This window comes from Sorex fumeus, unplaced genomic scaffold (genome assembly GCF_029834395.1).
Source record: "Sorex fumeus unplaced genomic scaffold, SorFum_2.1 ptg000044l, whole genome shotgun sequence".
Lineage (NCBI taxonomy): Eukaryota > Metazoa > Chordata > Mammalia > Eulipotyphla > Soricidae > Sorex > Sorex fumeus.
In genome coordinates this window covers 3,002,213-3,029,420 of record NW_026606101.1, presented here as the reverse complement: position 1 = coordinate 3,029,420, position 27,208 = coordinate 3,002,213, and the positions used below count along the sequence as shown (strand labels likewise).

Genomic DNA, 27,208 nt, shown 5'->3' with positions numbered 1-27,208 from the left:
CCGCTCCGGGCTCAGCCGGCAGGCGGGCGAGCGCGGCGCGGCCCGGGCCGGGGGGATGTCTCGGCGGACGCGCGGGTGAGCAGAAGCGGCGGCCCCGGGCCCCTCTCGGTCGCCGGACCCTCACTCCTCTCGGTCGCGGGACCCTCACCCCCACGGCCCGGCCTCGGCCGCAGCCCCGCCCGGGCCCCGCCGTTCCAGCGGGAATGCTGCGTCCCGGGCCGCGCGCGCCCGGGCCGGGGGGTTCCGGGCACCCTCGCGCCGCGCCCCTCCCCAGCGTCCCCACCCCCGGCTTGCCGGGCCTCGGGGCCGGAGCGGGCGGCTCCCCCCGGGACCCGCACCCGGGCCTGCCCGGCGGCATCTGGTCTCCCGCCGAATTGCGGGGTGGGGGTGGACCGGCGGGGGCAGCGGGAGGGCCCGGCCGGGCGGGAAGCGCCTCCCCGGGGGCGGCGGGCCGCCCGAGCCCGCGGGACACCGAGCTGCAGGCTTCTGGGGGGGTCGTTCCTACCTGCGCCCGGCGCTCGCACCCGCGGCCGGAGTAGGTGTTGGGGGAGGGGAGCTCTTTGTCCCCCCTCGGACCGTGTTCCGGTCCGGGTGCGTTTCCTGCAACGCGGGAAGAGTGCGTGCGGGGCAGAGGCGGGGAGCCACGCGAAGCAGCGCGGCGGGGGTCCCCCAACTCCCCGGGGAGGGCGGCAGACCCGTGACCCCCGCGGAGAGCCTGCGCCCAGCCGGGACCCCGGCCCTGGGCTCCCGGGCCCTCCCGCTGCACCGTGCGCGGCGCGTCGGGCGTTCGGCGGGACCCTGCGCCCGCCTGGGTGTCTGCAGCCCCCCCAGCCGGTCTCGTGTCCAGGCACTGTCAGACCCGGTCTTGGCTTCAAGTTGAGCCCAGGGAAGGTCCCCCGCGGGGCGCCGTGGAGGAACTTCCCTCTCTCCCGAGGATGGGGGGTGGCACCCGGCGTGCGCGCTCGGCTCTGCCTTGGCCCGGCCACGGGGCTGTAATTCCCCGGTGCCCGCCGCTTCCCGCTCACCTGACTCACCCTGGAGCAGGGCCCGGCCGAGACTGGCAGGGTCAGGCCCGGGTGAGGGCCACCTCCCCCTCCGTTCCCACCTTCCCCTTCCGGGGCCCGGTCGGGCAGGGTGTGGAGGTGCTGGTTTGCAATCGGCTCTCTGGTCTGGCCAAGGGCAGAGAGGCCCTGTGAGCCTCAATTTCCACCACTGTTTTTTGTTTTTGTTTTTGTTTTTTTTGCTTTTTGGGTCACACCCAGCGATGCACAGGGGTTCCTCCTGGCTATGCACTCAGGAATTACTCCTGGCAGTGCTCAGGGGACCATATGGGATGCTGGGAATCGAACGTCGGTCAGCCACGTGCAAGGCTAACGCCCTACCCGCTCTGCTATCGCTCCAGCCCCCCTCCACCACTGTTAAATAGGGAGCATGAGAAGTCCAGGGGCAGGGCATTTGCCAGGGCTCCCGACCCGGCATTCAGTAATCAGAGCCCACCCTGCGGCATACCCCCAAAGTAGAGTTTGTGGACCCTCTGCCCCTGGAAGCTGAGTGCTGGCCACAAGGATGGTTTCTATGGGAAAGGTGTCTGGGCCGATTGGTCCTTTTTTTTTTTTTTTTAAACATTTTTGGGTCACACCAGCGATGCACAGGGGTTACTCCTGGCTTTGCATTCAGGAATTACTCCTGGCAGTGCTCTGGGGATCATATGGGATGCTGGGAATCGAACCTGGGTTGGCACAAGGCAAATGCCCTATCCTCTGTAGTATCTAGCACTCCAGCTCCTCCCTCCCCTTGGTCTTTTTAGTTTTTTTGTTTTGTGTTTGTTCTTTTGGGTCACACCCAGTGGTGTTCAGGACTTAATCCTGACTCTGCTCTCAAGAATCACTCCCGGAGGGCTCAGGGGACCATATGGAATGCCAGGGATGGAATCTGGGTTGCCCTCATGCAGGGCCAGCAGCCTACTCACTGTATAACCCCTCTGGCCCCCCTAGGTCCTTATCTGATGGTGCGCCTAGGGTTGTCCTTGCAGTTGTTGGCGATCTTGTGCTGGGCATCATATACCAGCTTCCCTGCCCCCGAGCAAACTTTTTAAAAAATTTTTTTTGTGTTTTGGGCCAAAGCTAGCTGTGCTCAGGGCTTATTCCTGGCTCAGGGATCACTCCTGGCGGAACTCTGGACCATACAGGATGCCAAGGATCGAACCTGGGTCAGCCGTGTGCAAGGTCCTACCTGCCGTTAATATAGCTCTGGCCCTGAGCAAACATTTTAAGGTCCTTCTGTGACCTGACCCTCCAATGTGGAGTTGGGACTGACCTTTCTGCATTGTTTAGCGGGTGAAGCACCTGCATTCTTTTTTGTAGTGGGAGCGGAGGGTTTCGGCCCTACCTGGCCACGCTCAAGGGACTGTTCCAGGCCTGCGGTCCAGATGGGCTTTGCCTTGGTTCAGCCCTTTGAGCTATCTCTCCAGCCCAGGCACCTCCCTTCTGGAACATTTCCTAGATGCCTTGAGTTGCAAAGTTCTGGAGAGGGGAAGGAGAGAGGGTGGCCCCCAGTGTGGGTCTTCATTTCCGTGACAACCAGACTGACTTTTTCCTTTTTGGATCGTACCCGGCGATGCTCAGGGGTTACTCCTGGTTCATGCACTCAGGAATTACTCCTGGCAGTGTTTGGGGGACCATCTGGGATGCTGGGAATCGAACCTGAGTCAGCTGCATGCAAGCAGCGGCCCTACCCACTGTGCTATCACTACAGCCACAACAAGCCTTACTTGGGAATGCACCTGTGGACATCACCTGATGGCATCACCTGTCACAGGAGCTTCCTGACCTCACCCCAGCACCTGGCGGCCTTGGCGGCCTTGGGGGCGGGCTGGGGGATCCGGCTCTGGTAACCATTAAGCCAGATGCATAAGAGGATTTTGAAGTGACTTGGGAATCTGCCTTTTAGGAAATTATTCAGATTTCAAAGCTGCTTGGGCTTGGATTTTTCTCTCTCTAAATTAGACCCCCGGGGTGGGGGGAGAAAGGATTCAGATTCAGAGAGGGAATATAAAAAAAATGGACATAATTACTGAGATAAGAGTTTTCCCCAGATAACTAATATTTTTTAGAATCTGTGTGCTTGATGGGCATATGTGTCTTTAGGTTTAGGTTTTTTTTTTTTTTTTGCCCTTATGGGTCATAGCCGGCGATGCTCAGGGGTCATTTCTGGCTCTGCACTCAGGAATTACTCCTGGCGGTGCTTGGGGGACCATATGGAATGCTGGGAATCGAACCTGGGTCAGCTGTGTGCAAGGCAAACACCCTAACCGCTGTGCTATTGCTCCAGCCCCTGAATATATTTTTTTATGATTTCTTTTTTTCTTTCTTTGCAATGCCAGGAATTGGACCCAGGATTTTACACAGATGAACATATGCTGGGGCTGGAGCCAGGCTTCCCTTGTGGAAAACGTGTTTAGTTGTCCAAGGCATCTTTTTTCAAAGCTCTTACTCTATTTTTGTTTGGGGGCCAGACCTGACTGCTCTGGCTCTGTGTTCAGGGTTCACCCCTGGCTGTGCTCTGGGGATCCTATGTGGTACCAGGGATTGATTGGGGTCAGACATATGTAATGAAAAATCCTTAACTCCTATCCTATTTCTCCAGCCCTCCTGTTTGTGTTTTGCGTCACATCCACTGGTACACTGCACCTAACTTTTGGCTAGGCTCAGGGAACCATATGAGATACTGGGATGAAACCCTGGTCAGCAAGGCAAGCACACTACCCTCTGTACGATCGCTTTGAGCCCCCCTTCTTGTATCTTTTGAAACCACAGATCGTGCTGAAAACAAATAAAAATCAAGAAAATTCAAATTGCTCTCCCTCGGGGCTGGAACGATGGTACAGCGGTTAGGGCATTTGCCTTGCACGCGGCTGACCCGGGTTCAATTCCCAGCATCCCATATGGTTCCCTGAGCACTGCCAGAAGTAATTCATTCCTGAGTGCAAAGTCAGGAGTAACCCCTGTGCATCGCTGAGTGTGACACAGAAAGCAAAACAAACAAACAAACAAATAGCTCTCCCTTGGGGCCAGAGAGAGCGAACTTACCTTGCATGCAGCCAACCCAGGTTCGATCTCCGGCATCCCATATGGTCCCTTGAGCACTGCCAGGTGTGGCCCCCAAACAAACCAAAATGGCCGTAGCCCAGTTGAAATAAAAGAGGCAAAACACACACAGTGCTGCCTGCCTTCCCCAAGCCTTTCCCTGGGGGTGGCCCTTTTGGGCGACTCTGCCCTCACTTACCTCCTCCTCCTTCTCTGCAGTGAGGAGTTGGACGAGCTGCACTCCCAGGACACGGACTCCGACGTTCCCGAGCAGAGAGACAGCAAGTGCAAGGTCAAATGGACCCACGAAGAGGTGAGGGGCACTGCAAGAATAAAGTCTTCTTGGGGACTAGGAGACTTCAGGAGTGTGTCTCTCAGGCCTGGGGGCCAGCGATTGGTGGTTGTGGTCCCCGGAAGGAAGTGGGTGTGTTCCACTTGAGAATGTTGAGCTTTCAGTTTTGTTGGGGGCGGGGGGTGGGGGGGGTAGCGGGGGCACTTGTGTTTTGTTTTGCTTTTTGGGTCACACCCAGCGATGCTCAGGGGTTCCTCCAGGCTCTGCACTCAGGAATTACTCCTGGTGGTGCTTGGGGGACCCTATGGGATGCTGGGGACCGAATCCAGGTTGGCCTCATGCAAGGCAAACGCCCCTACCTGCTGTATATTGTTCCGGCCCATCTGGGGAGCCACTTGTGCTTGGAATTGAACCCGGGGCTCCCACTTACCATCTCCTGCCCGTAACTGAACTTCTTGTGCTTAATTGAGCTTTTTTTCCTCTTTTTTTTTTTTCTTTTGGCCCTATGTGGCATTGCTCAGGACTTCCTCCTGACTCTGAGCTCAGGGTTTGTTCCTGGGAGGTCTTGAGGGGGGGGGACGACAGACCATATGTGGTACCAGGGATTGAACCTGGGTCGACTGTGTGCAGGCAAGCGCCCTACCTGCTGCACCATCTCTCTGGCCCCTGTATAAGACTTTTTTTGTGGGGGAGTAGAGTTCATGTCCTTGGGAGGGAAATTGGACACTTACACAGGGCAGGTGTCTGTCCAGGTTTGTCTCCCCGCTTCTTTGTTTGATGCCTGGGGGTGCACACCTGCATGCGTGACTCCTAACACTGTCATTCAAGCATTCAAATGCCCTCTGGGGGGTCCTCACTTCTAGCCGGGGGGCTCACCAGGGTTGGACCCTTGGTGGTGGTTTTCCTATGCGTGATTGTGTGGGATTTACACTTAGCGGTAGGGGTCAAACCCGGTGACCTCACAGCAGTGCAGGAGGCCCATGTTTGGTTTCATGGGATTATTTCTCAGCGTTTTCCTCCTGTTTTCCCATATGTTTGTAGGGTTTTCCCCCCCTTTTCTCTCTCTTTTTTTTGGGGGGGGGACACACCCGATGATGCTCAGGGTTACTCCTGGCTTTGCGCTCAGGAATTACTCCTGTCGGTGCTCGGGGAATCATAAGGGATCCCAGGGATTGAACCCAGGTTGGCCTCGTGCAAAGCAAACGCCCTCCCTGCTGTGCTATCGCTCGGGCCCTTCTTCCTTTCTCAGTGAGTCTAAACTGTGCTCGTTAGGGGCTTCTTCCCAGTGGTGCTCACAGTTCTGTTTATCCTGGTGGAGCAGGGATAAGACTGGGCTCCTGTGGACCCAGAAGAACCAGCAGGAGCTTGTCCCTGCCTGGAGCAGCTCTGCCTGGGCGGGCGAGATAAGGGCGCCAGGTCCTGCCAGCCCATCACGGCCCTGCGCGTGCTCTGCTCCCTTGTCTGTTCGTTTGGGCTAAGGCTCCTGGCGCGTAGGAGGGATGGGTCACTGAAGTGCCCTTCGGGGGAAGGTTCTGAGTCTGGAAGCTTCGGGCAGTGGAAGGTGTCGTTGGCAAGACTGCGGAAAGGAAGTCAGAACAGGAGTGAGGCATTCGTTGATCTGATGCCCATCCTGCTCGGGGTCTCATTCCACCCCTGGCACTCCGGGGCACAGGTGTCCAGCCCTGTGGACGTGCCCTTGGCCACCACCCAGGCATGGCCCCAGTGACCTCAGCAGCCCAGGACATGAGCCACTTGGGTGCTACGACCTGGCCAGGTATTGCAGGGAGCAGCCAGGCTCCGAGCACAGTGGGGGAGTCCCTTCCCCCCAAACAGGAGAACAGGAAGCGAACGGTAGGCCGAGAAAAAGCAAGCAGAGAAGTGTTTTTTTCTGGCTGGAAGGGCGGGCCCCTGGCAGGGTGGTGCTAGGAAAGGATGCCTGGGCCCGTGTCTGAGCGAGAGGACGGGACCAGTGGGCAGTTTGAGGAGTGACGGGGACTGCAGAGTGACGGCCCCCGAGACCTGTGATGCACGAGGCGTCGGGGGTCTTGCATGTTCCATTGTGTTCCGGCCACCCCTGGTGGGGGTCAGGGCTTGCTCCTTGCTCCATGCTCAGGAGTTACTCCTGGTAGGATGTGGGGGACCGTATGGGGTGCCAGGGATTGAACCCGGGTCAGCCACGTGCGAGGCAACTACTGTACTGCACTATGGCTCCAACCCCACGTTTTATTTTGATATTTGACTCTGATTTTGGGCCACACCTGGCTGTGCTCAGGGGGCCCTAAGGGGTGCCAGGGATCAAACCCTGGGTGGCTTCATGCCAGGCTAAAGCTCCACCTGCTTGCCCTCTCAGCCCCAGCTCCTCCACTGCCGACTCTTGGGCCCAGCACTACCGCCTCGCCCTCGCTCCCTTCCTCTTGCCCATTGCCCGCGGCCGTCCTGGTAAGCCTGGACGCCCATGTCACCAGTCCTCAGTGAGCTGGCACGCTGCATCGGCCTCAGCTGCCTGGTCTCGCCCTGCCTGTGCCTTCCAACTCACCTCACACCTGTCCCCCACGACGCCCTGCATTCTGGGGGCTCTTTTGTTTTGGAGACGGGGAGGTCACACCTGATAATGCTCAGGGGTTGCTCCTGGCTCTGCACTCAGGAATTACTCCTGGCGGTGCTTGGGAGACCATATGGGATGCTGGGAATCGAACCCGGGTTGGCTGCATTCGTGCAAGGCAAATGCCCTACCCACAGTACCATGGCTCTAACCCCTTACAGGGCCTGCCTGCCTGCCTTCCTTCCTTCCTTCCTTCCTTCCTTCCTTCCTTCCATTCCTCCCTCCCTCTCTCTCTCTCTTTCTTTCTTTCTTACACCCGGTGATGCTCGGGGGTTACTCCTGGCTCTGCACTCAGGAATTACTCCTGGCAGTGCTCAGGGCACCATATGGGATGCTAGGAATTGAACCTGGGTCGGCCGCATGCAAGGCAAACGCCCTCCCCGCAGTGCTATCACTCGGGCCCTCGGGGCTCTTGAGCCTGAGCTTGCCCCTTTGCCTCCTGGGTCTCTCCACCCCCCCTCCACCGAGCACCAGTGGCCACCTGGTTTGTGGGTGTCTCCCGCCGGCTCCTCCCTCTAGACGGAGCCACGGGGTTGGTCAGTGGCAGCTGGCGTGGCCGGCGCGTGGCGGGGGAAACTGGTGCTCAGGGGCAGCTCTGGGCTGAGGCCTTTGTCTTCCCACAGGACGAGCAACTGAGGACCCTGGTGAGGCAGTTCGGGCAGCAAGACTGGAAGTTTCTGGCCAGCCACTTCCCTGTGAGTGCGGGGCCCAGGGGTGCTGGGGCTGGCTGGGTGACAAGGGACATCCCCGCTGTTCACCCCCCCTCCACCCCCAGTAAAGCCCCCGCGGTCTCCACTGAGAACAAAAACACCTTCCCGGGACTGTGGCTCCCAGACTGGGTCGCAGCACCCTGACCTCGGTGCCCCCAGAGTTCAGCCGCAGCCTGGGCTGCTGCAGGCTGTGGGGTGGCACATTTGCATTTCTTCCTGGGGAACACATTTGCATTTCTTCCTGCTCATGACATTGTTTCCTCTGCCCGGGCCCCAAGCTGAGGGGAGATGTGGCATCTGCGAGCTGCGAGGCGGCCACCTGGGTCCCTCCGGGGGGGGTGCCCCCACCCTCCGCCTGCAGGTGTTTGCCAGGGAGGGCTTGTGGCCGGAGCTGTTATTTCCTCGTCTCGCGGGTCCCTCAGCCTTGGGAACCGAACCGCCACTCCTCTTCCCCGTGATCTGAAACCGTCCGTCCAAACACGGATGCCTGCTGACCCGAATTACCCAGCATGCTTTTGGGGTCGGGTGGGGAATTTAAAGACTCAGTGCAGCCCCCCCCAGGGCTGTGGGGGGGAGCTGGTCGTCCCAGGAGGCCTGTGTTCCCGCAGAACCGCACCGACCAGCAGTGCCAGTACCGGTGGCTGCGAGTCCTGAACCCCGACCTGGTCAAGGGGCCATGGACCAAGGAGGAAGACCAGAAGGTGAGGCCTCGCAGCTGGGGGGAGTGGGGGCAGGGCCGGGGCGGGCTGCAGGTCTTCTTCGCTTTCACGGCTGACGGGGGGGGCCGCAGGTCATCGAGCTGGTCAAGAAGTACGGCACGAAGCAGTGGACGCTCATTGCCAAGCACCTGAAGGGCCGGCTGGGGAAGCAGTGCCGTGAGCGCTGGCACAACCACCTCAACCCCGAGGTGAAGAAGTCCTGCTGGACGGAGGAGGAGGACCGCATCATCTGCCAGGCCCATAAGGTGCTGGGCAACCGCTGGGCCGAGATCGCCAAGATGCTGCCGGGCAGGTGAGCGGGGGTGCCTGGCCACTCTCCTGGGGGGCGGGGTCTGAGCTCCGGGCTGGGGTCTGGGTCCCCCCTGCAGGGTTGTGGGGTCTCGTGTCGGCACCAGCCCTGCTCTGGGCTCTTGTGTCCTTCTGACAGGATCTTAGTGCCCAGGGACACGTGATTCCCTTCTTGCCAGAACCTTCCTGGGGCGAACTCCCGCTGCCTAAGTTGACTATGTGGCTCCCCAGCCCCTTTCATTTTGGGGGGCTCCATACCCAATAGTCCGCAGGGCTTACTCTTGGCTCTGTGCTCAGGGATGACTCTCGTGGCGGGCCCTGGGAACCGTATGATGCTGGGCTCGAACCCAGGTTGGCCGAGTGCACGGCAAATGCCCTACCCGCTGTTATCTCTCCAGCCCCTTTCCTTAAGCCTTTGTTGTTGTTTTTGTTTAATTGGGAGCCACACCTGGCTGTGCTCAGGCTTATTAACTGGCTCTGTACTCAGACGACATTCCTGGTGGGGCTTGGGGCCATCTGGGGTACCTGGTTGCCCGCGTGCAGGCAAGTACCCAAGGCTCACGGGACTGTCTCTGGCACCCATTTTTAAACTTTCATTTTTTTTTTTTAATCACCGTGGGATACAGTTAGAAGCTTTCACGTTTGAGTTACGATCAAACACCCATCTCTCCACCGCCAATTCCCCACCGCCAATATCCCCGGTATAACCCCCCTTTCCCACCCTCCCCCTGCCTCCATGGCAGACAATATTCTCCATACTCTCTCTCTACTTTTGGGCATTATGGTTTGCAATGCAGATACTGAGAGATCATCATGTTTGGTCCTTAATCTACTTTCAGCACACATTCCCTGTCCCGACTGATCCCTCCAACCATCATTTCTTAGTGATCCCTTCGCTATTCCAGCTGCCTTCTCCCCCGGCTCATGAGACAGGCTTCCATCTTCCTGGCCCTTGTGTCTACTGTCCTTGAGTGTCAGTCTCATGTTATTTTATACTCCACAAATGAGTGCAGTCCTTCTATGTCTGTCCCTCTCTTTCTGACTCATTTCACTTAGCATGATACTCTCCATGTCTATTCATTTATAAGCAAATTTCATGACTTCATCTCTCCTAACAGCTGCATAGTATTCCATTGTGTCGATGTGCCAAAGTATCTTTATTTTATTTTTTGCTTTTTGGGTCACACCCAGCGATGCACCGGGGTTACTCCTGGTTCATGCACTCAGGAATTACTCCTAGCGGTGCTCAGGGGACCATATGGGATGCTGGGAATCGAACCCGGGTCAGGCCGCGTGCAAGGCAAACGCCCTACCTGCTGTGCTATCACTCCAGCCCCACCAGAGTATCTTTACCTGATCGTCTGTTCTTGGGCACTCGAGTTGTTTCCAGATTTTGGCTATTGTGAACAGTGCTGCAATGAACATATAGGTACAGATGTCAATTCTACTGTGCTTTTTTGCACCCTTGGGATATATTCCCAGAAGTGGTATTGCGGGGTCATTTGGAAGCTCAGTTTCTAGCTTTTGAAGGACTGTCCATATTTAAACTTTTAATTTAATTTTTTTTTTTTGGTTTTTGGGTCACACCTGGCAATTCACAGGGGTTACTCCTGGCTCTGCACTCAGGAGTTACTCCTGGCGGTGCTCAGGGGACCATATGGGATGCTGGGAATTGAACCCGGGTTGGCCACGTGCAAGGCAAACGCCCTACCCGCTGTGCTATCTCTCCAGCCCCATAAACTTTCAATTTTTGACCTTACTATTTTGTTGTTTGTTTGGCCTTTTGGGTTCTGGGTGATGCTCGGCGGTTCCTCTTGGCTGGGGCTGGAGGGATCATGTGTTCCCCTTAGCTTAGTGGGTGGAACTTTTTGGGTATATATGGGGGTTTGGGCCACATCTGGCTCTGCTTGGGGGATTACTGTTGGCTGTGCTGGGGGGACTATGTGTGCTGGGGCTTAAACTGGGGCCAACCACCTGCAAGGCCTTATGCCCTGTACTTGTTTCTGGCCCCCACATGAACAGTCTGTGTGAACACGCAGGGGTGAGTTCTCTCTCTCGGGAGAGTCATGCCCAGCAGTGCTCCGGAAACCATGGGTGCCAAGGCACGAACCCAGAGGTCCACATTCTAGTCCTTTGAACTACCTCTCTGGCACCCCCAAGTGAGATTGTGTTTTGGGGGGATCAGGTTTAGACCTCAACTGGCAGTGCTCAGGGGCTAATTCTGGCGCTGTTCACAGATCACTCCTGGTGGTGCCAGGGATTGAATTGGGGTCAGCTGCCTTGTGAGGCAAAGGCCCAACCGGCTGCTCTACCACAGAGGTTGAGCTCTCTTGAGGGAAGGGACTGTCCTGGGGTCCAGCCTCAGTAGCTCCTGGGCGTCCTTCCCCTACCCCTCCAGGACCTGACCAGCAAAAGGCAGGGTTGACGCCGTGGCCTGACCTCTGTTCAGCTTCCCGCCCTGGGCACAGTGCCTGAGAGCCCGGGAGGAGGACTTGGTGGCGCTCACCCAGGCAGCTGTGCTCTGCTCACAGACCAGGCAAGGGAGAGCACTCTGCTCAGAGCCCCAAAGGGAAGTGCTTAGTATTGGGACTGCTACCCTAGCTCTGTAGCACCTCTGTCCTGCTGTAGTACTGTTACCTGGGTTTGGTACTACTCTATCATGCTGTAGGACTGTTGCTGTGTTCAGCGGTACTCTGGCCTGCTGTAGGTCTGTTAACCTGGGCTTGGTAGTACTCTGACATGCTGTAGGACAGTTACTGTGCTCAGCGGTACTCTGGCCTGATGTAGTATTGCTGTTACCTGTGCTCGGTAGTACTCTGGCCTGCTGTAGGATTGTACTATGCTCAGTGATACTCTGTCCTGCTGTACGACTGTTAACTGGGCTTGGTAGTACTCCAACATGCTGTAGGACAGTTACTGTGCTCAGTAGTACTCTGTCCTGCTATAGTAACTGTTTCCTGTACTCGGTAGTACCCTGGCCTGCTGTAGGCCTGTTACCTGTGCTCAGCGGTACTCTGGCTTGCTGTAGTACTGCTGTTACCGGTGCTTGGTGGTACTCTAGCTGGTGTAGTATTGTTACCTGTGCTCAGCGGTACTCTGTCCTGCTATAGTACTGTTTCCTGTACTCGGTAGTACTCTGTTCTGCTGTAGGACTGTTAACCTGTGCTCAGCAGTACTCTGGCTTGCTGTAGTATTGTTACCTGTGCTCAGTGGTACTCTGTCCTGCTGTAGTACTGTTACCTGTGCTTGGTAGTACTCTGTCCTGCTGTAGTTACCCATGTTCTCTATCACATCTGTGAAGAGGTCTCTAGACTGTCCAGAGAGGGACCCTTGGGTCACCCCTGCTCTGCCCTGCTCCCCCTGCTAAGTCCGGTTGGCGAGCGGGTGTACTTTTCCCTGGAGACCGAGTCCTCGTCTCCTCAGTGTGCAGAGGCTGAACCGCAGCTCCCTCGGGGCACCCAGGGCCTCGGCATGTGTCAGGCTGACCCAGTCGTGGCGGCCAAGCTGGGGGCGAGTACTAGCGTGTGGGGGACGCCCTGCCTCGGGGCTGGGGCTCAGAGTGCCTTGGCACCCTGCAGGACTGACAATGCTGTGAAGAATCACTGGAACTCCACCATCAAGAGGAAGGTGGACACCGGGGCCTTCCTGAGCGAGTCCAAGGACTGCAGGCGCCCGGTGTACCTGCTGCTAGAGCTGGAGGACAAGGACGGCGGCCAGGGCCCCCGGCCCCCGGCAGGCCAGGTGAGCGGCGGGCAGGGACTCACTTCGGGCTTGAGGGCACGGTGGGGTTGGGGACACCCAGGAGACCACGATGCCAGGGCCTTGCGGGGAGTAGCTGGGTGCTGAGCCAGGCCCAGGCTTGTGGGTGAGGCCCGCGTGTGATCCTGCACCCCCACGGATACAGGAGGCTGGAATGTTCGGGTCGGCTTGCCCCTAGCCCGCTGTCCCGTCCTAATCTGTTCAGCTTGTCTCAGCGCGGGGAAGCCAGCCTGGCTCTGCGGGACTCCCACAGTGTGGTGCTTGGGGCTTGGTACTCGCTGTGGCTCTGAGTGTGTCGCCACGAGACAACTGAGATCTCCTCACGCCCCAATTCCCTTCTGTCTCCCCCTGACACTTTGTTTGTTTCTGGGCCATACCCAGCAGTGCTCAGGGTCACTCCTGGGGCTCCGCACGCAGGGATCAGACCTGACGGACACCCCATATGGGATGCCGGGGGCGGAACCTGGGTCAGCTGCGTGCAAGGCCAACGTCCTCCCCTCCCTGCCCCGCTGTGGCCCTTTGCATCAGCTGGCCCCTCCTGGCCCCTGCCCACCCCTCCTGGCCCCTCCGTCTGCTCACTAGAGTCGTCTGTGGAGTCCTCTGGGTTCCGTTTGCCCTTGTGGGAAGCCAGCGCGTTAGTCCCCACACCCCAGGAGGATCTTTCATTTTTGGTTTGGGGCCCGTTGGAGATAGACACGGGGCTGCTCCCAGCAGTGCCCGGGGACCAAGCCTGGACTCGACATACAAAACACCTGCCCCAGCCCTGCCAACCATCTCTCGGGCCCCGGAATGAACTTTATATATTTTTTGCTTCTTCTTTTTTCTTTTTTTTTTTTTTTGCTCATACCCAGTGATGTTCAGGGGTTGGCTCTGCACTCAGGAATTACCCCTGGTGGTGCTCAGGGGACCATATGGGATGCTAGGAATCGAACCCAGGTCGGCCGCATACAAGGCAAGCACCCTACCCGCTGTGCTATTGCTCCAGCCCGGAACTTGATATATTTTTAAGACTGTTCTCTCTCTCCAGTCCTTCTCTTAGTCTGTTTTTTTTTGTTTGTTTGTTTGTTTGTTGGTTTTTTTTGCTTTTTGGGTCACACCCGGCGATGCTCAGGGGCTACTCCTGGCTCATGCACTCAGGAATTGCTCCTGGCAGTGCTCGGGGGACCATACGGGATGCTGTGAATCGAACCTGTGTTGGCCATGTTGGCTGCGTGCAAGGCAAATGCCCTACCCGCTGTGCTATCGCTCCAGCCCCAGTCTGTGTTTTTTTTTTTTAATTTAAAAAAAAATCTTTTTTCCTTTTTTACTTTTTGGATCACACTAAGTGATGCTCAGGAATTACTCCTGGCGGTGCTCGGGGGACCGTATGGGATGCTGGGGATCGAATCCACGTCGGTGGTGTGCAAGGCAAACGCCTTTCCTGATGTCTGATCACCCAGCCACCTCCTGGTCTTTCTTTTTTTAAATTTTTGGGTCACACCCGGCGATGCACAGGGGTTACTCCTGGCTCTGCACTCAAGAATCACTCCTGGAGGTGCTTAGGGGACCACATGGGGTGCTGGGAATCGAACCTGGGTTAGCTGCGTGCAAGGCAGACATCCTACCCTCTGTGCTATCACTCCAGCTCTGCCTCCTAGTCTTGATGAGTTTTTTTCGTGTGTGTGTGCGTGTGTGGGGTGTGTGTCTACGTCCAGCTTGCCCAGTCTTTACTCCTGGCTCTGTGCTCAGTAATCACTCCTGGCGTGGTGGGGGAGGGGGGAGGGGGCTATCGGGGATGCCGAGGATCGAACCAGGTCTCTGGGTCTGCCCCGTGCAAGGCAAGCACCCTCCCCACTGTGCTTCGCTCCAGCCCCTTTCCTGATTATTTTTTGAGGCACTGAGTCGGGTCGCCTCTCCGCTTGGGTTCAGGTGTTTTTACGTCTGGGTCCTGGGGACGTGGGTCTGCCCGGTGCCTGTCTCAACACAGACCCCCCCCTCTCCTCTTGTCCAACAGGGCAGTGCCGGGCCTGTCTGCCCCGCCGGGCTGCCCGCCATGAAGGAGGAGGAGAGCAGCGAGGAAGAGACTGTGGCCACCACCTCGGCGTCTCAGGAGCCAGACACCGGCTCTGCAGAGCTGGACGGGCCGACACCCGAGCCCTTGGACCTCTTCCTCAAGCAGGAGGCCCAGGAGGAGGAGGAGGGCGAGGAGGGCGGCTCCCCGCAGGAAACCAACCTGCCCTACAAGTGGGTGGTGGAGGCAACCAACCTCCTCGTCCCCGCCATGGGCTCCAGCTTCTCTGAGGCCCTGGACTTGATTGAGTCGGTAAGGCCAGTCACGCACTGGACGGTGGGCCCAGGGCCTCTTGTCTCTGCTATATACCCCGCCCCCCCTACCCCCCCCCCCCCGGCCCCCTCAGTGCTTCCTGGGGGTCAGCCTCTTGCCGGCCGGTGCTGACCGATGCTGAGTGTTCAGCCAGGGCATGGGGAGACAGACAGGAGAGTCGCTTTCTGAAGTGACCGCCGGGGACCCCAGGGGCCACACTGAACCAGCCGTCGAGGCTTGTGTGGGGCCATCGTGTGCCGTCCCGCCTCGGACCCAGCGCCCACGCCTGTTTGCGCTGCGATGTGGAATCCGGGGTCTCATGCACTGCCACCAAGCCACCCCCCAGCTTCTCTTTGTCTTTTTCTATTTTTTCTCATGCAACTTTTTGTTTCTGTTTTCGTTTCTCATACAAAGTCTTGTTTGGGGGCCACACCTCGTGGTGTTGGGGTGCTGCTCCCCGCAGGACTGGGGGAGCCAGGAGGGGCGGGGTTCCAACCGGGGGGCTCCCGTGTGAGAAGCCACTGCCCCCACCCAGCAGTCTCCCTGGCCCCATCGGTCGAGCATCCCTGGCGGGGCGGGGGGGAGTCGGGGAGGGAGAAGCATCCGACTTGGGCTGGGCCTCTGTCTCTTTTCCGTGCTGGTTGATTTTCTTTTTTTTTTTTTGGCCTTTTGGGTCACACCTGGTGATGCAAAGGGGTTACTCCTGGCTCATGCACTCAGGAATCACTCCTGGCGGTGCTCGGGGGACCCTATGGGATGCTGGGAATCGAACCCGGGCCAGCCGCATGCAAGGCAAACGCCCTCCCCGCTGTGCCCATCGCTCCAGCCCCTGGTGCTTGTTGATTTTTCATTTTTCCTTTTGCCCGGGCTCTGCTGCGGACCCACTTCCTGTCCCCGTCCCCCGCCCCGCGTGGCTTCCCCGGGGTCCTGAGTCCTCATCACTGCTGCTCTGCGTTGCCCGCGGCTAAGAGCCGCGGCCAGGGCCGACCTCTCTCTGAGCAGGACCCGGACGCGTGGTGTGACCTGAGCAAGTTCGACCTCCCCGAGGAGCCGTCGCTGGAGGCCAGCCTGGGCAGCAGCCCCCTGCGGCCCCAGGTGCCCCCCAGCCGCCCACCCGCCGGCCCGGCGCCCAGTGTCACCGAGTACCGCCTGGACGGACACACCATCTCGGACCTGAGCCGGGGCAGCCGGGGCGAGCTGATCCCCATCTCCCCCAGCACCGAGGTGGGCGGCCTGGGCCTGAGGACGCCGCCCTCCGTGCTGCAGCGGCAGAAGAAGCGGCGCGTGGCCCTGTCCCCGGTGACGGAGCCTGGCGGCGGCGGCGGCCTCTCGGGCCTGGACTCCTGCAGCCTCACGCCCAAGAGCACCCCCGTCAAGGCGCTGCCCTTCTCGCCCTCCCAGGTGTGCGCCCCCACGGGCTGGGCCTGCCCCTCGCTCCCCGCTCTCCGCTCTCCCACTTCCTCAGTAAGGCTGGCGTCCCTGTCCCCGAAAAGGTGCCCGGGCGTGTGGTCGGCGGGTGCTGGAGGCTGCCAGCCCTGCCAGGGATGCCCGGTCGGCCAGGTGGAGACGGGAAGGCTTCCAGGAGGAGGAGGAAGAAGAGGAATGGGGTCGGGACAAGGGGGTGATGACAAAGGACTGTCTGAGTTTGGAGCCAGTTAGTTGAGCCAGGCTGCCTGTGCATTGTGTCTCTAGGCCACACCCGGCCTTGCTCGGGGTACAGTGCTCAAGAGTCGCCCTGGCCGCCTGCAGGGCGGTGGGGACTCGGCCAGGCGCAGTGCGAGTGATGAGCTTCCCTCCACGCGCTGTGCTCCGCATCCCTGGTTTGTCTTTACCCCCAGACCCTGGAGGCCGCTGCTGGTCTGTGTGTGTGTGGGCGGGCGCACAGCCCCAGGGGCAGCTTAGGGCAGTAGGCTGCAGATGGCTCTCCAGCCCACCAGCCGGGAAGCCCCTCCCCGAGCCTGTCTGATGTGTTTGTTGTTGTTTTGCTGGGCACCCCTGGCTTCTTTCCTTCTGGTTTTTGGGCCACACCCAGTTGTGCTCAGGGCTGACTCCTGGTTCTGTGCGCAGGGACCACTCCAGGTGGGGCTTGAGTTCCGTCTGTAGTGCTGGGAGTGAACCTGGGTTGCAGGCGTGTGGGGCAGGCGCCGTGACCCACGGAGACCCACGGTGCTGTGTCTCTAGCCCGCTCTGGGCTTGCTTATCCGAGAAGGGGCGTGGTCACCTGTGCTCAGGACCATGAGGACCACCTGGAAAGCCGTGTTTTCTTTTGCTTTTGGGACTACACCCAGAGATGCTCAGGGCTTACTCCTGGTGGGGCTTGGGGGCCGGGGTGGGGGTGGGGATGCTGGGGATTGACCTCCGGGGCGGTTGCATGCCTTGTTATTACAAGCGCCTTGCTATGCCTCCCGCCCCACAACCTGGAATTCTTGGGGTGAGGTACAAGCTGTCCACCTTGGGGCGGGTGGTGCTTCAGCCAGCGGATGAAAGTGGGGGTTGGGGTGGGGACCTGCCCGGGGTCAGCCTGGGCACGGCAGGGTTGCTCTCAGTCCTGGCCTTGGTTCTCCGACTGCCGACTTGGAGCGGCCCTTGGGAGACTCCCCAGGCCCACCTCTGTCCCTTCTCTGGATCTTCCGGGCAGTTTCTGAACTTCTGGAACAAGCAGGATGCGCTGGAGCTGGAGAGCCCCTCGCTGACGTCCACGCCCGTGTGCAGCCAGAAGGTGGTGGTCACCACACCCCTGCACCGCGACAAGACGCCCCTGCACCAGAAGCACGCTGCGTGAGTGCCCCCTGCTGGCCTGGCAGGACTCGGGGTGGGGGGGGGGCGGTCACACTGGGTGGGGTTCTAGCGCCAGGGAGATCTCCTTCCACTGCAGAACCCGGCCCAGCTTTGGGTCGCTTGCGGGTGTTTCTCACAGCCTCTGTCCACCCGTGTTCTGCTAGTGGCCTCAAGAAACAGGTGGCTGGGGACCATCAGAGTCCCCTGGTCCCTGAGTCTCTCGGTCCAGAGAGTCCCTCTCTCCTCCCCTGTCCACTTCCGCCAGTGTAGGCAGAGGCCACTCCCCCGGGCCACGTCCATGCAAGCCTCGGGGGTCTGCTCCGATCCTTACCCTCCCACAGTCTCACCTTTCGGAGGGGCCGAGGGAGTGCTCAGTCTTTGGTTTGGCGACCACGCTTGTTGTTGCTCAGGGCTTACTTCTGGCTCTGCACTTGGGGATCACTCCCGGTGGGCTCAGGGGAGCCCTGTGGGATCCTGGGGATGGAACCCGGGTCGACTGGGTGCAAGGTGAGCACTTGACTGCTGTCCTAAGAGCGCTCCAGCTCCCTGTTTTGTTTGTTTGGGGCTTTTGTGCTTTGGAGCCACGCCCTGCAGTGCTCGGAACTTAACTCCTGGTTCTGCTTGGGGGACCACCATGGGGAGACAGAAGCAGAGTTGGCTGCATGCAAGGCCCACACCCTCCCCACTGCAGGGTTGCTCGGGCCGGGAGAGCCGGTGTTCTTTTTTCAGTTTGTTTGCTTTTTGGGTCACACCTGGCGGTGCTCAGGGGTTCCTCCTGGCTCTGCACTCAGGAATTAACTCCTGGTGGTGGTGCATCCGGGACCATATGGGATGCCGGGGATCGAATCCGGGTCAGCTGTGCGCAAGGCAAGCATCTACTTGCCTTGCTCTCTATGTCCCTGTTCCGCCTTCCAGGGCAGGGCCCGGTTCCAGAGTGAGATTCTCAGCGCCTTCCCGCGGGGACCCCCCTTCTAACCCCTTCCTGTTCCTTCCTGCTTCTGAGCCTGCCCGGCCCCCTCCCTGCAGGTTCGTGACCCCAGATCAGAAGTATTCCATGGACAACACTCCGCACACGCCCACCCCCTTCAAGAACGCGCTGGAGAAGTATGGACCCCTGAAGCCCCTGGTACGTGACTGCAATGGGGGCACGCTGCCCGTGCCTTTCAGGGTACCCAGGACTTGGTTCTGCACTGGCCCCGCCAAGAGGTTGCCAGTCATCTCCGAGGCTTCTTGTTTGTTTGTTGGGGACCAAGCGGTGCAGGGGTTGGAACCCCCTGACCTCCTGCACAACAGACATTCCCCACCCAGATGTTCCACCCGACACCCTGAGCCGCCTCCTAGCTGCCTGGGGTCTTTTCCTGAGCATGGCCCAGGGACAGCACTGGTGCTGGGGACCCAGTGGCCTCTGGGGGTTTCTCCAGGGAATTTGGGGCTCCACTCTGCACCATCGCCAGAAAATCAGTGCTGGGAAGAAGGGTGGCACTGGAGGGGGACGCCTCTGCCAATATGCTCATGCTGTGACTTTGCGATTTTTTCCCTTTTTTGGTGGGGTGGTGGTGGTGGTGGTATTTGGGCCCACCTGGCATTGTTCAGGGCTTACTCCTGGCTTTGCACCAGGAATCATTTCTGGCGGGGTTCGGGGGGGATCGTACGTGGTGTTGGGGATCGATGCTGTGCTGTCGCTCTGCCCTCTCTGACATGGGTCCTGGACCAGACCCCAAAGGGTTCTTGGAGGTGGGCTGGAGGTACGGGGGGCTTCCTGCTCAGCAGAGGCCCTGCGCCCCCAGTGCCGAAAGGGGTGAGCGGGTGCGTGGGCCCGGAAGTGCTCTAGGAATGAGCTTGGGTGGGAGAGGGCGGCCAGGAGGCCTTTCTCTGACCATTGGGGCCTGGCCTTCCTCTCGGGCTCCTCGGGGAGAGCTAAGACTGCAGGGCAGTGTGCGTGTGTGTGTGTGTGCGTGTGTATGCATGCCTGCACATGCCCCTCTGTCCATGTGTCTTCATGTTTGTATATATGTGTCTGCACATACGTATGTGTGCCCCTTTATCTGTGTGTCTGCATGTGTGTGTCCGTGTGTCATGTCTGCTTGTATGTGTGTGTCCATGTGTCTGCATGTGTGTGTCCGTGTGTGAGTGGGGCGTGGGGTGGCCCCAAGACTCACCGGCCTGCTCTCTAGACCCCTTTGAGGGCTCAGCTCAGCTGGTTTCTGGGCACCTGAGAGTTTCCGGGGGCTTCTCGGGGGTCCCCGCCCTGTCCCGCGCTATCAACTCTGCGAGGCTGGGTTTGGCCTGGCCAGACTGAGGCCTCACGTGGCCGTGTGCCCGCCTGTCCGCAGCCCCAGACCCCGCACCTGGAGGAGGACTTGAAGGAGGTGCTGCGCTCCGAGGCGGGCTTGGAGCTGGGCATTGAGGACGACCTGAGGCCCGAGAAGCAGAAGCGGAAGATGGGGGTGAGCGGGGCCCCGGGGGGGGGGAGGCCGGGAGGGCGCCACGGAAATCCTGGTGTCCATGTCGGGTCGGGTGGGCCAGGCTGGCTGAGGCAGGGCAGCCGACAGCGCCCAGTGAGGGGCCCTCCAGCCCAGGTGGGGGCCCCTCCATCTGCCGTTGCCATAGGCCAGGCACATTGGTTTGGGGGGGACACTGCTGGCTTGGCGTGGTAGCCCCAAGGCCCCTGCATCCTGGAGCCTGACCATCCCCCCCACTCGGGGCTTACACTGCCAGTGTGTCTGGGGCTTGTCTGTGCTGCGCGGCTGTGGCACGGGTGATTCTCTGGGGGCCTTTGAGGGACAGGCTGTGCCCGGCCCGTCTGGGGGCAACGTCTGTGTCCCCGGCACCCGCCCCTCACTGTGTCGCCCTCCCAGCTGCGCCGGAGCCCCGTGAAGAAGGTGCGCAAGTCTCTGGCCCTGGACATCGTGGATGAGGACATGAAGCTGCTACTGTCTCCGCTGCCCAAGGTGCTCCCCCCTGGCGAGGGTGGGCTGCTGGTTCTCCCCCCCGAAGCAGACGGTCCCTGGTGTAGCAGGACAGAACTCGGGGCACGCGGGCTCTGGTGCCAAAGCAAAAGAAAAAAAAGCAAGGGTGGGGGATGTGTCCCGGAGCACTGCAGCGCTTTGCTGGGGTCCGGGGAAATGTGGGTCTGGGGCCCTGGCACCATTCTTATGTTCTCTCTCGTGGGGACCCGATATTAGGGCTAGCTGGGGGCACCGAGTGTCCAAAGCCTAGCCACGCTGGTCCTGAAGCTGAGATGGGCGAGCCTGGCTGGCTTGCAGCTGGCCAGGGGCAGAGGGACACGGGACAGGCATGCCCTTTAGTCCTCACCACTGGGGTCTGCCAGTTTCTGCAGCCCCCAAGCCAGGCGACTCGTCATGGGGAAAGCGCCTGGCAGAGGGGGATTCTGGGATAGCAGGGGCAGGGGTGCCCCTGATGTTCCCTCTGGGGACGTTTCTGAGACAGGCAGGGCTTCAGCTCCCGGACCTCACAGGGTGTGGGCCCCAAAACAAGAGCGAGTCTCTCCATAGACACGGCCCAAGGGACATGACCGCGTGGCCCAGGGCTCTACCGGGAACAGGTCAGGCTCATCCTTTTGGCTTTTGGGGCCACCCCCGGATGCTTGGGACCACTCCAGGCCACGCCCAGTGGGTTGAACCTGGGATCCGGCAGCCGGGCGAGTGCTTCCATGCTGGACGGACCCCGCCTGCTTTCCTGGGAGAGCGCGGCCGGGTCCAGCCCTTGCTTCTCTTTGGTTCCAGCCTTTGGGCGTCCCCTCCGGTTCCTCGGGCCTCAGCCTGTCCCTGTCAGGTGTCCAGGAGGACACCAGCCTGCTCAACCGGGGCTTCCTGCAGGCCAGGCCCGAGAAGCCTGCGGCCGCCCCGAAATCCCGGAGCTACTTTTCTGCCCCGGCCCCCGTAAGTGCTGGCTCCCCGCAGGGTGCTGGGAGGGGGGGTCCCCGCAGACCTGCCTTCACTCTCGGTGTCATCCGGGGGCGCCCCACTCCGCGACACACGTTCTCACTCACTGACAAGGCCGTCCTTGGTTCCATGTCTGGGCCTTGTCGTGCTGGGGGTGGGGGGCCTTGACCTCCCCCGGGGGGGGGGGGATGGGCGCGGCAGTCCCTGCCTGCACAGTCACTGTGACCTTCTCGCAGATGACCAGCGCCTGGAAGACGGTGGCCTGCGGCGGGACCAAGGACCAGCTGTTCATGCAGGAGAAGGCGCGGCAGGTCCTGGGCCGCCTGAAGCCCAGCCACACATCTCGGACCCTCATCCTGTCCTGAGGGGCCCCGCTCATGTTTACAGGGGGCACTCAGGCCGGCCCGGCCCCTGCCCCCCGCGTCCCTGTCCCCATGGTGGACCCTGGTGCTCAAGCAGAACTGTTTCCCTCGGGCCAGCCCCTGTTTACGACGGGCTGTGGTCGTGCTCACCTGCTCCCATCTGCAGAGAATAAAATGTTCCCCTGGCGCGGCCCTGGACTCTGCTGGCCCCGCCGTCCTCTGTCATTGCCCCAGGCCCGGTCCACCCAGGGGTGGCCCCAGAAGCGCTGCTCTTGGTGGTGGGGGTGGGTTTGCGGTGGGGTGCCGGGCTCTGTGTGGCTGTTGCCGAGACACTCATGGCCCCAGGTCCACCAGTGAATCCATGGGGACCCCAGTCCTCAACTCCTGAAGCTCAGAGGTCAGGGACTGAGGGGCAGGTGCCTGTTGGAGGGTCCGGGTCTGGGGGTCAGGCTGGAGGAGTGTTTTTTCTTGGTGCGGGGGGAGGGGGGACACCTGGCAGCGCTCAGGGCTCATTTCTGGGGGTGGATGGTCAGACTTGCAGTGCAAGTAACCCCCTGCCTTGCTGTGGTTCCAGCCCTGGAGTCAGGTTTCTCATCAGGCCCCTGTGGACCTCCTGCATCCAGTCATCAGGAGGGGGGTGGAGGCTGGGGGTGGGACGGCCCTGGGAGGAACGGCCAGAACTGGAGCAGGATAGGAGCCCACGCCCCGCCAGCCTGGATCTTCCCCCTCAACCTGACTCTTGCCTGGGGCATCTTTTCAGGACCCTGAGGGTTTGGGTTTGAGTTTATAAACCATACCTGTACACACACACAATACACACACCTGCATCTTTTCAGGGCTTCGAGGGTATGGATTTGAGTTTATAAACCAAACGTGCACACACACACAGGAGCTCGGGTGATGCTGAGTGGGGCTGGCCTGGAAGTAGCAAAGGCCAGAACTGGAGCAGGATAAAATGTGTTCCCTGGGGTTAAAAAAAAAAAAAAAACAGGGTCCAGAGCAATAGTACAACAGGTAGGGCGTTTGCCTTGCACATGGCCAACCCGGGTTCAATCCCCGGCATCCCCGAAGCGCCACCAGGAGTAACCCCTGATCATCGCCGGGTGTGACCCAAAAAGCGAAAAACAAAACCAGCCGGTGGTCTGGGGAGATAATGCAATGGGCAGGGCACCCACAGAGGCACATCCCAGCCTAGTTGTTCTCTGTGGGGCCTCTCATCCAAGGAGAATAAGGAGAATGGGGTGGGGGGTGCTGAGGGTAGGTAGGGCCACATCTGGCTGGCAGTGCTTGGTGCTGCTCAGGGGACCATGCGTGGTGCTGGGGGATCAAACCAGAGTCAGCCACGTGCAATTTCTGCATCTTCTGTTCTCTCTGGCTCAGTATTAGTCTTTGATGAGGGGCCACACCTGGCAGCACTCAGGGCTTACTCTTGGCTCTGTGCTTAAGGGATCACTCCTGGCGGGGCTGTGGGGACCATATTGGGTGTTGGGGGCTGACCCTGGGCCGGCTGCATGCTAGGCAAATGCCGTATCCACGGTACTATCGCTCCAGCCCCCCCCCCCCCCCCCCCCCCGTCACTATTTCTCTCTTTGTGAATTTCTTTAGCTTCAAGTCAAGGCTCATCCCTGCTCTGGCAAATGTTAGAATTTCCTTCCAGGCCTGTCCCGCTCAAGTTCAGCCCTCACGTGCCTAGACTGATGGGCACTCTCGGCAATGACATGTGCAAACAGCACTCTGGCATCTTGCTTTCAATCTTCATGGAAATATGCCCCGATATGGGGTTGATGGATTACAGGGTTGCCCTGTTTGTAAATTTAGTTGTTACGTGAGATGTTCAGCCAGAAGAGCTGCTGGCTTTGCTGTTGAAGCGCTTTCAGGTGGTGCCACCTGGTGGTCATTGGTGTGTTTGCAGCTAAATGAGGTGACGGACATTTCCGGAAGGTCTAGGAAGGTCCTTGAAAGGTGTTTTTCTTTTGTTGGGGTGAGCGTGGGTCGTGGTGCTCCGGGCCACTCCCAGCAGTGCTCAGGTAAACCAGGTCTTGCCAGGGCCCCATGTATTTTAGCCCATTGAGCCATCTCCTCTGAACCCTTTGACTTTTAAAACTTCTTGTTGGGTGGGGGAGCGCATCTGGTTATGCTGATTATGCTCAGGGTAGTGAACCTGTGGTCAGGGATCATGCCTGACAGAGCTTGGGGACCATATGAGGATGTAGAGGATTGGTTTATTTTATTTTTTTTCCTTTTTGGGTCACACCTGGGGTAATGCACAGGGGTTACTCCTTGGCGGTGCTCAGGGGACCATATGGGATGCTGGAAATCGAACCCGGGTCGGCCGCGTGCAAGGCAAACGCCCTACCCGCTGTGCTATCTCTCCAGCCCCGAGGATGTAGAGGATTGAAACCGGGTCACTGTCTAGGCAAGCCCCCTACTCACTGTACTATCTCTCTGCACCTCTCCTCAGCACTTTCTCCTTTGGCATTCTTTATTCTTCTGATTCGTAAGTCCTCTATGCTCTCATCAAGCACTGTGTAGCCTTTGCTTGAATGAACTCAACTCTACCAGCTCTCCGCTGGGCATCGATTGTAGGGTTTTTTTTTTTTTTTTGCTTTTTGGGTCACACCCAGCAATGCTCAGGGGTTACTCCTGGCTCTTCACTCAGGAATTACTCCTGGCGGTGCTGGGGGACCATATGGGATGCTGGGAATCGAACCCGGGTTGGCTGCATGCAAGGCAAACGCCCTACCTGCTGTGCTATTGCTCCAGCCCTGGGCAGCAATTGTGAAATGGTTTATCCAGACTGAAAAGGTCCTGTTCCTCCCCCCATGCCCCCCCCCCCCCCCGCCCCTTATAATTGGAAAGCAGTGAGCACAGCTGTCGCCGGGGAAGCCGCCTCTGTGGAGACCAGGTCTCCGCTGGGGGGCCTGGAGCAGCTCGGAGGGGGTCTCCCGGAGGTCAGTCTGCTTTTGTCTGAATTTTTGTATTTTACTTTTCTACTTTCATATAAATTTGAACATAAGTATATCATGTATGTCTATTTATTGAATCAATGTAAGGTCTTTTGTGGGGGGGTGAGGGGGGCAACTCGCACCCAGCGGTGCCTGAGAATATTCCTAGCTTGTTGCTCAGGGATTACACCTGGCAGTGCTCGTGGGACCGTGCAGACCACCAAAACCAGGTATCCCAAAATGCAAAACAATCCAGCGCCTTGGGCTCCCGGCCTGCAATGTAATTTCTTGGACCTGGAAATCAGCAGATGTTCCCGGACGAATAGGTGGGGACAAGGATGAGGAGGAGAGGGAGCAGTGGGCTGGGGGCCAGAGCAGGAATCTAGAGCCGACGTTCCCCTGAGGCCAGCTCTTTCCCCTCAGATCTCCAACAGGAAGTTTCCACAGAAGCTCCGGACTCTTCCTGAACTTCCTGAAACCCCTTGACTGTCCTGACAGTTCTGGAGGAGGCCGGTTAAGGAGCTCTGCCTGTCCCATAGAGAAGGGGCCGGACAGGCTCACTTACTGTGACCCGGGATGAGTGAGTTAATTAGTGCAGATCTAGCCTGTGTAGGACCAGTATTCTGGTTAGAGTACACCAGAAAATGCACCTGAGTAAATGTATTAAGTAGAATGTTTTATTCTTTATTTTTATTTATTTTTTGCTTTTTGGGTTATACCTGGTGATGCACAGGGGTTACTCCTGACTCATGTGAGTGCACCAGGAATTACTCCTGGCGGTGCTCAGGGGACCATATGGGATGCTGGGAATCGAACCTGGGTCGGTCGCGTGCAAGGCAAACGCCCCTAGGTATTGTTCGTCATTTTTTGGGTTTTGTTTTGTTGTTTTTGCTTTTTGGGTCACACCCAGAGATGCTCAGGGGTTCCTCCTGGCTCATGCACTCAGGAATTACTCCTGGCGGTGCTTGGGATGCCGGGATTGAACCCGGTTGGCCGTGCAAGACAAATGCCCTCCCCACTGTACTATCACTCCGGCCCCTTGTCGGTTTGTTTTTGAGGCCACACCCAGTGGTGCTCAGGGCTTGCTCCTGGCTCTGAGCTCAGGGATCACTCCCCGCAGGATCAGGGGACCCTATAGGGTGCTTGGTATGGAACTCAGGTGGGCCATGAGCGGGACAAGCACCCTAACTACTTAACTATCCTACTGATTCTGTCCTTTATTCAGTTCCCCTCTGCAGCCTGGGTTTTTTTCCTCACCTGTAGCCTTGGGCTGTTGAGATCAGTGCCTGTGTGTTGTGAAGGAGACTTAGAAGTTCAACCACCTGCAACTGCTTTTTTTTTTCCTCTGGGGGGGTGGTGTTGGGCCACCCCCAATGGCAGTGCTGAGGGCTCAGCTATGGTGATGCTTGGAGATGCCTGGGGGATCTCTATGTGGTGTCAGGGATTGAACCAGGGTCAGCCACATGCAAGGCAAGAGCCCTAAGCCCTGGACGAGCTCTGCCTCCCTGCAATTAGACATCACTTTGATCAGGACCATCAGAGCAGCTTGCAGGGGAGTCTCCCAACTCACTTTCTCACCAATGCCCTGGATTGGTGACAGCCTGCGTCAGCCCTGCGACCCCCTTCCAGCGAGAACGCACCAGACGGGGCGGGGCAGTGCTGTCACAGGCCTTTTTTTTTTTTTATTCTGCAGAGCTGCCCCGAGCCTGGCTGGCTCCCTCGTGTGCGGGGGGGGGGGGGGGGGGTTCCTTGCTGCTGGGGGCATCATTCGCCTGGTCTGAGGTTCTTCAGGGGGGCAGAGTAGCCCCCCATCTCTGACGCTCTGGCGTCACTTTCACAAACAAGCTTCTGAGGGACAAAAGTCTTAAGGACGAACATGGGGCGGCAGTTGCTGTTGTCCACGTTCCAGGTGTCGGGCCCGGGGAGCCAGCGGGAGAGCCACGGGCCGCTGGAGGGGGGTCCTGCTCTGCGCCCAGCCTCGGGGGGCTCCAGCTGCCCTCCTCCTCCAGGCTGCCGCGGCTCGCGCACCCCGCCTCGTGCTCCTCCAGGTTCTTGATGGGGACCACGTGGCAGGCGTTGTATTTGCAGCTGCCCATCTTTTTGGCCTTCTTGGGGTTCTTCCTCCGGCAGGAGGCCAGGTGGTATTGGAAGCGACCGAGGGGGATCCGGTGGTGGGGGTTGTAGGGGCACGTTTCCAAGGCCTCGGGCTCCATGAGAGCAGGGTCTGGGGAAGCACAGACACTGAGGCCTGGGGGAGAGGGGGTGGGGGGCGGCCCCGGGTGGCAGCTAAGCCTGGAGGCCCAGCCCTCAGCCCCTGGGTCCCCGAGGAGTGAGAGCAGGGCCTGGAGGCAGCAGCGTCGGGGCTCAGCTGCTCTGAGCAGGCACGGTTAGGAGGGACACACGAGATGCAAAGTCCAGAAGGCGGACCCCAGAGCCCCCAATCCACAGCAGCCCTGTGGGA

General features: G+C 59.3%; 2 protein-coding genes across 2 annotated transcripts; one reads left to right on the top strand and one right to left on the bottom strand.

Moving 5' to 3' along the window:
* MYBL2 (MYB proto-oncogene like 2) lies at positions 1-21,805 on the top strand. The gene is made up of 14 exons (XM_056121990.1): positions 1-75; positions 4,305-4,398; positions 7,603-7,674; positions 8,298-8,390; positions 8,480-8,700; positions 12,275-12,437; positions 14,449-14,757; positions 15,760-16,158; positions 17,396-17,535; positions 18,562-18,661; positions 19,869-19,982; positions 20,394-20,486; positions 21,282-21,437; positions 21,677-21,805. Exons 1-14 carry the CDS (start codon positions 56-58, stop codon positions 21,803-21,805), a joined length of 2,103 nt encoding a protein of 700 aa, XP_055977965.1. The 5' UTR covers positions 1-55.
* A 4,706-nt stretch (positions 21,806-26,511) lies between these two features.
* Positions 26,512-26,960, bottom strand: GTSF1L (gametocyte specific factor 1 like). Its single transcript, XM_056121997.1, is given in 2 exon segments — positions 26,512-26,727; positions 26,730-26,960. Coding segments are annotated over 2 exon segments (447 nt in total).
* Positions 26,961-27,208: the final 248 nt, after the last annotated feature.

What these genes read in the sequence shown, in the direction of transcription:
- MYBL2 (XM_056121990.1), top strand. Translation starts at nt 56, where the DNA reads ATGTCTCGGCGGACGCGCGG. An exon ending in GCCAAGATGCTGCCGGGCAG is followed by an intron (nt 8,701 to 12,274) that starts GTGAGCGGGGGT and finishes GGCACCCTGCAG; the next exon opens with GACTGACAATGCTGTGAAGA. An exon ending in ATGGACCCCTGAAGCCCCTG is followed by an intron (nt 18,662 to 19,868) that starts GTACGTGACTGC and finishes GCCTGTCCGCAG; the next exon opens with CCCCAGACCCCGCACCTGGA.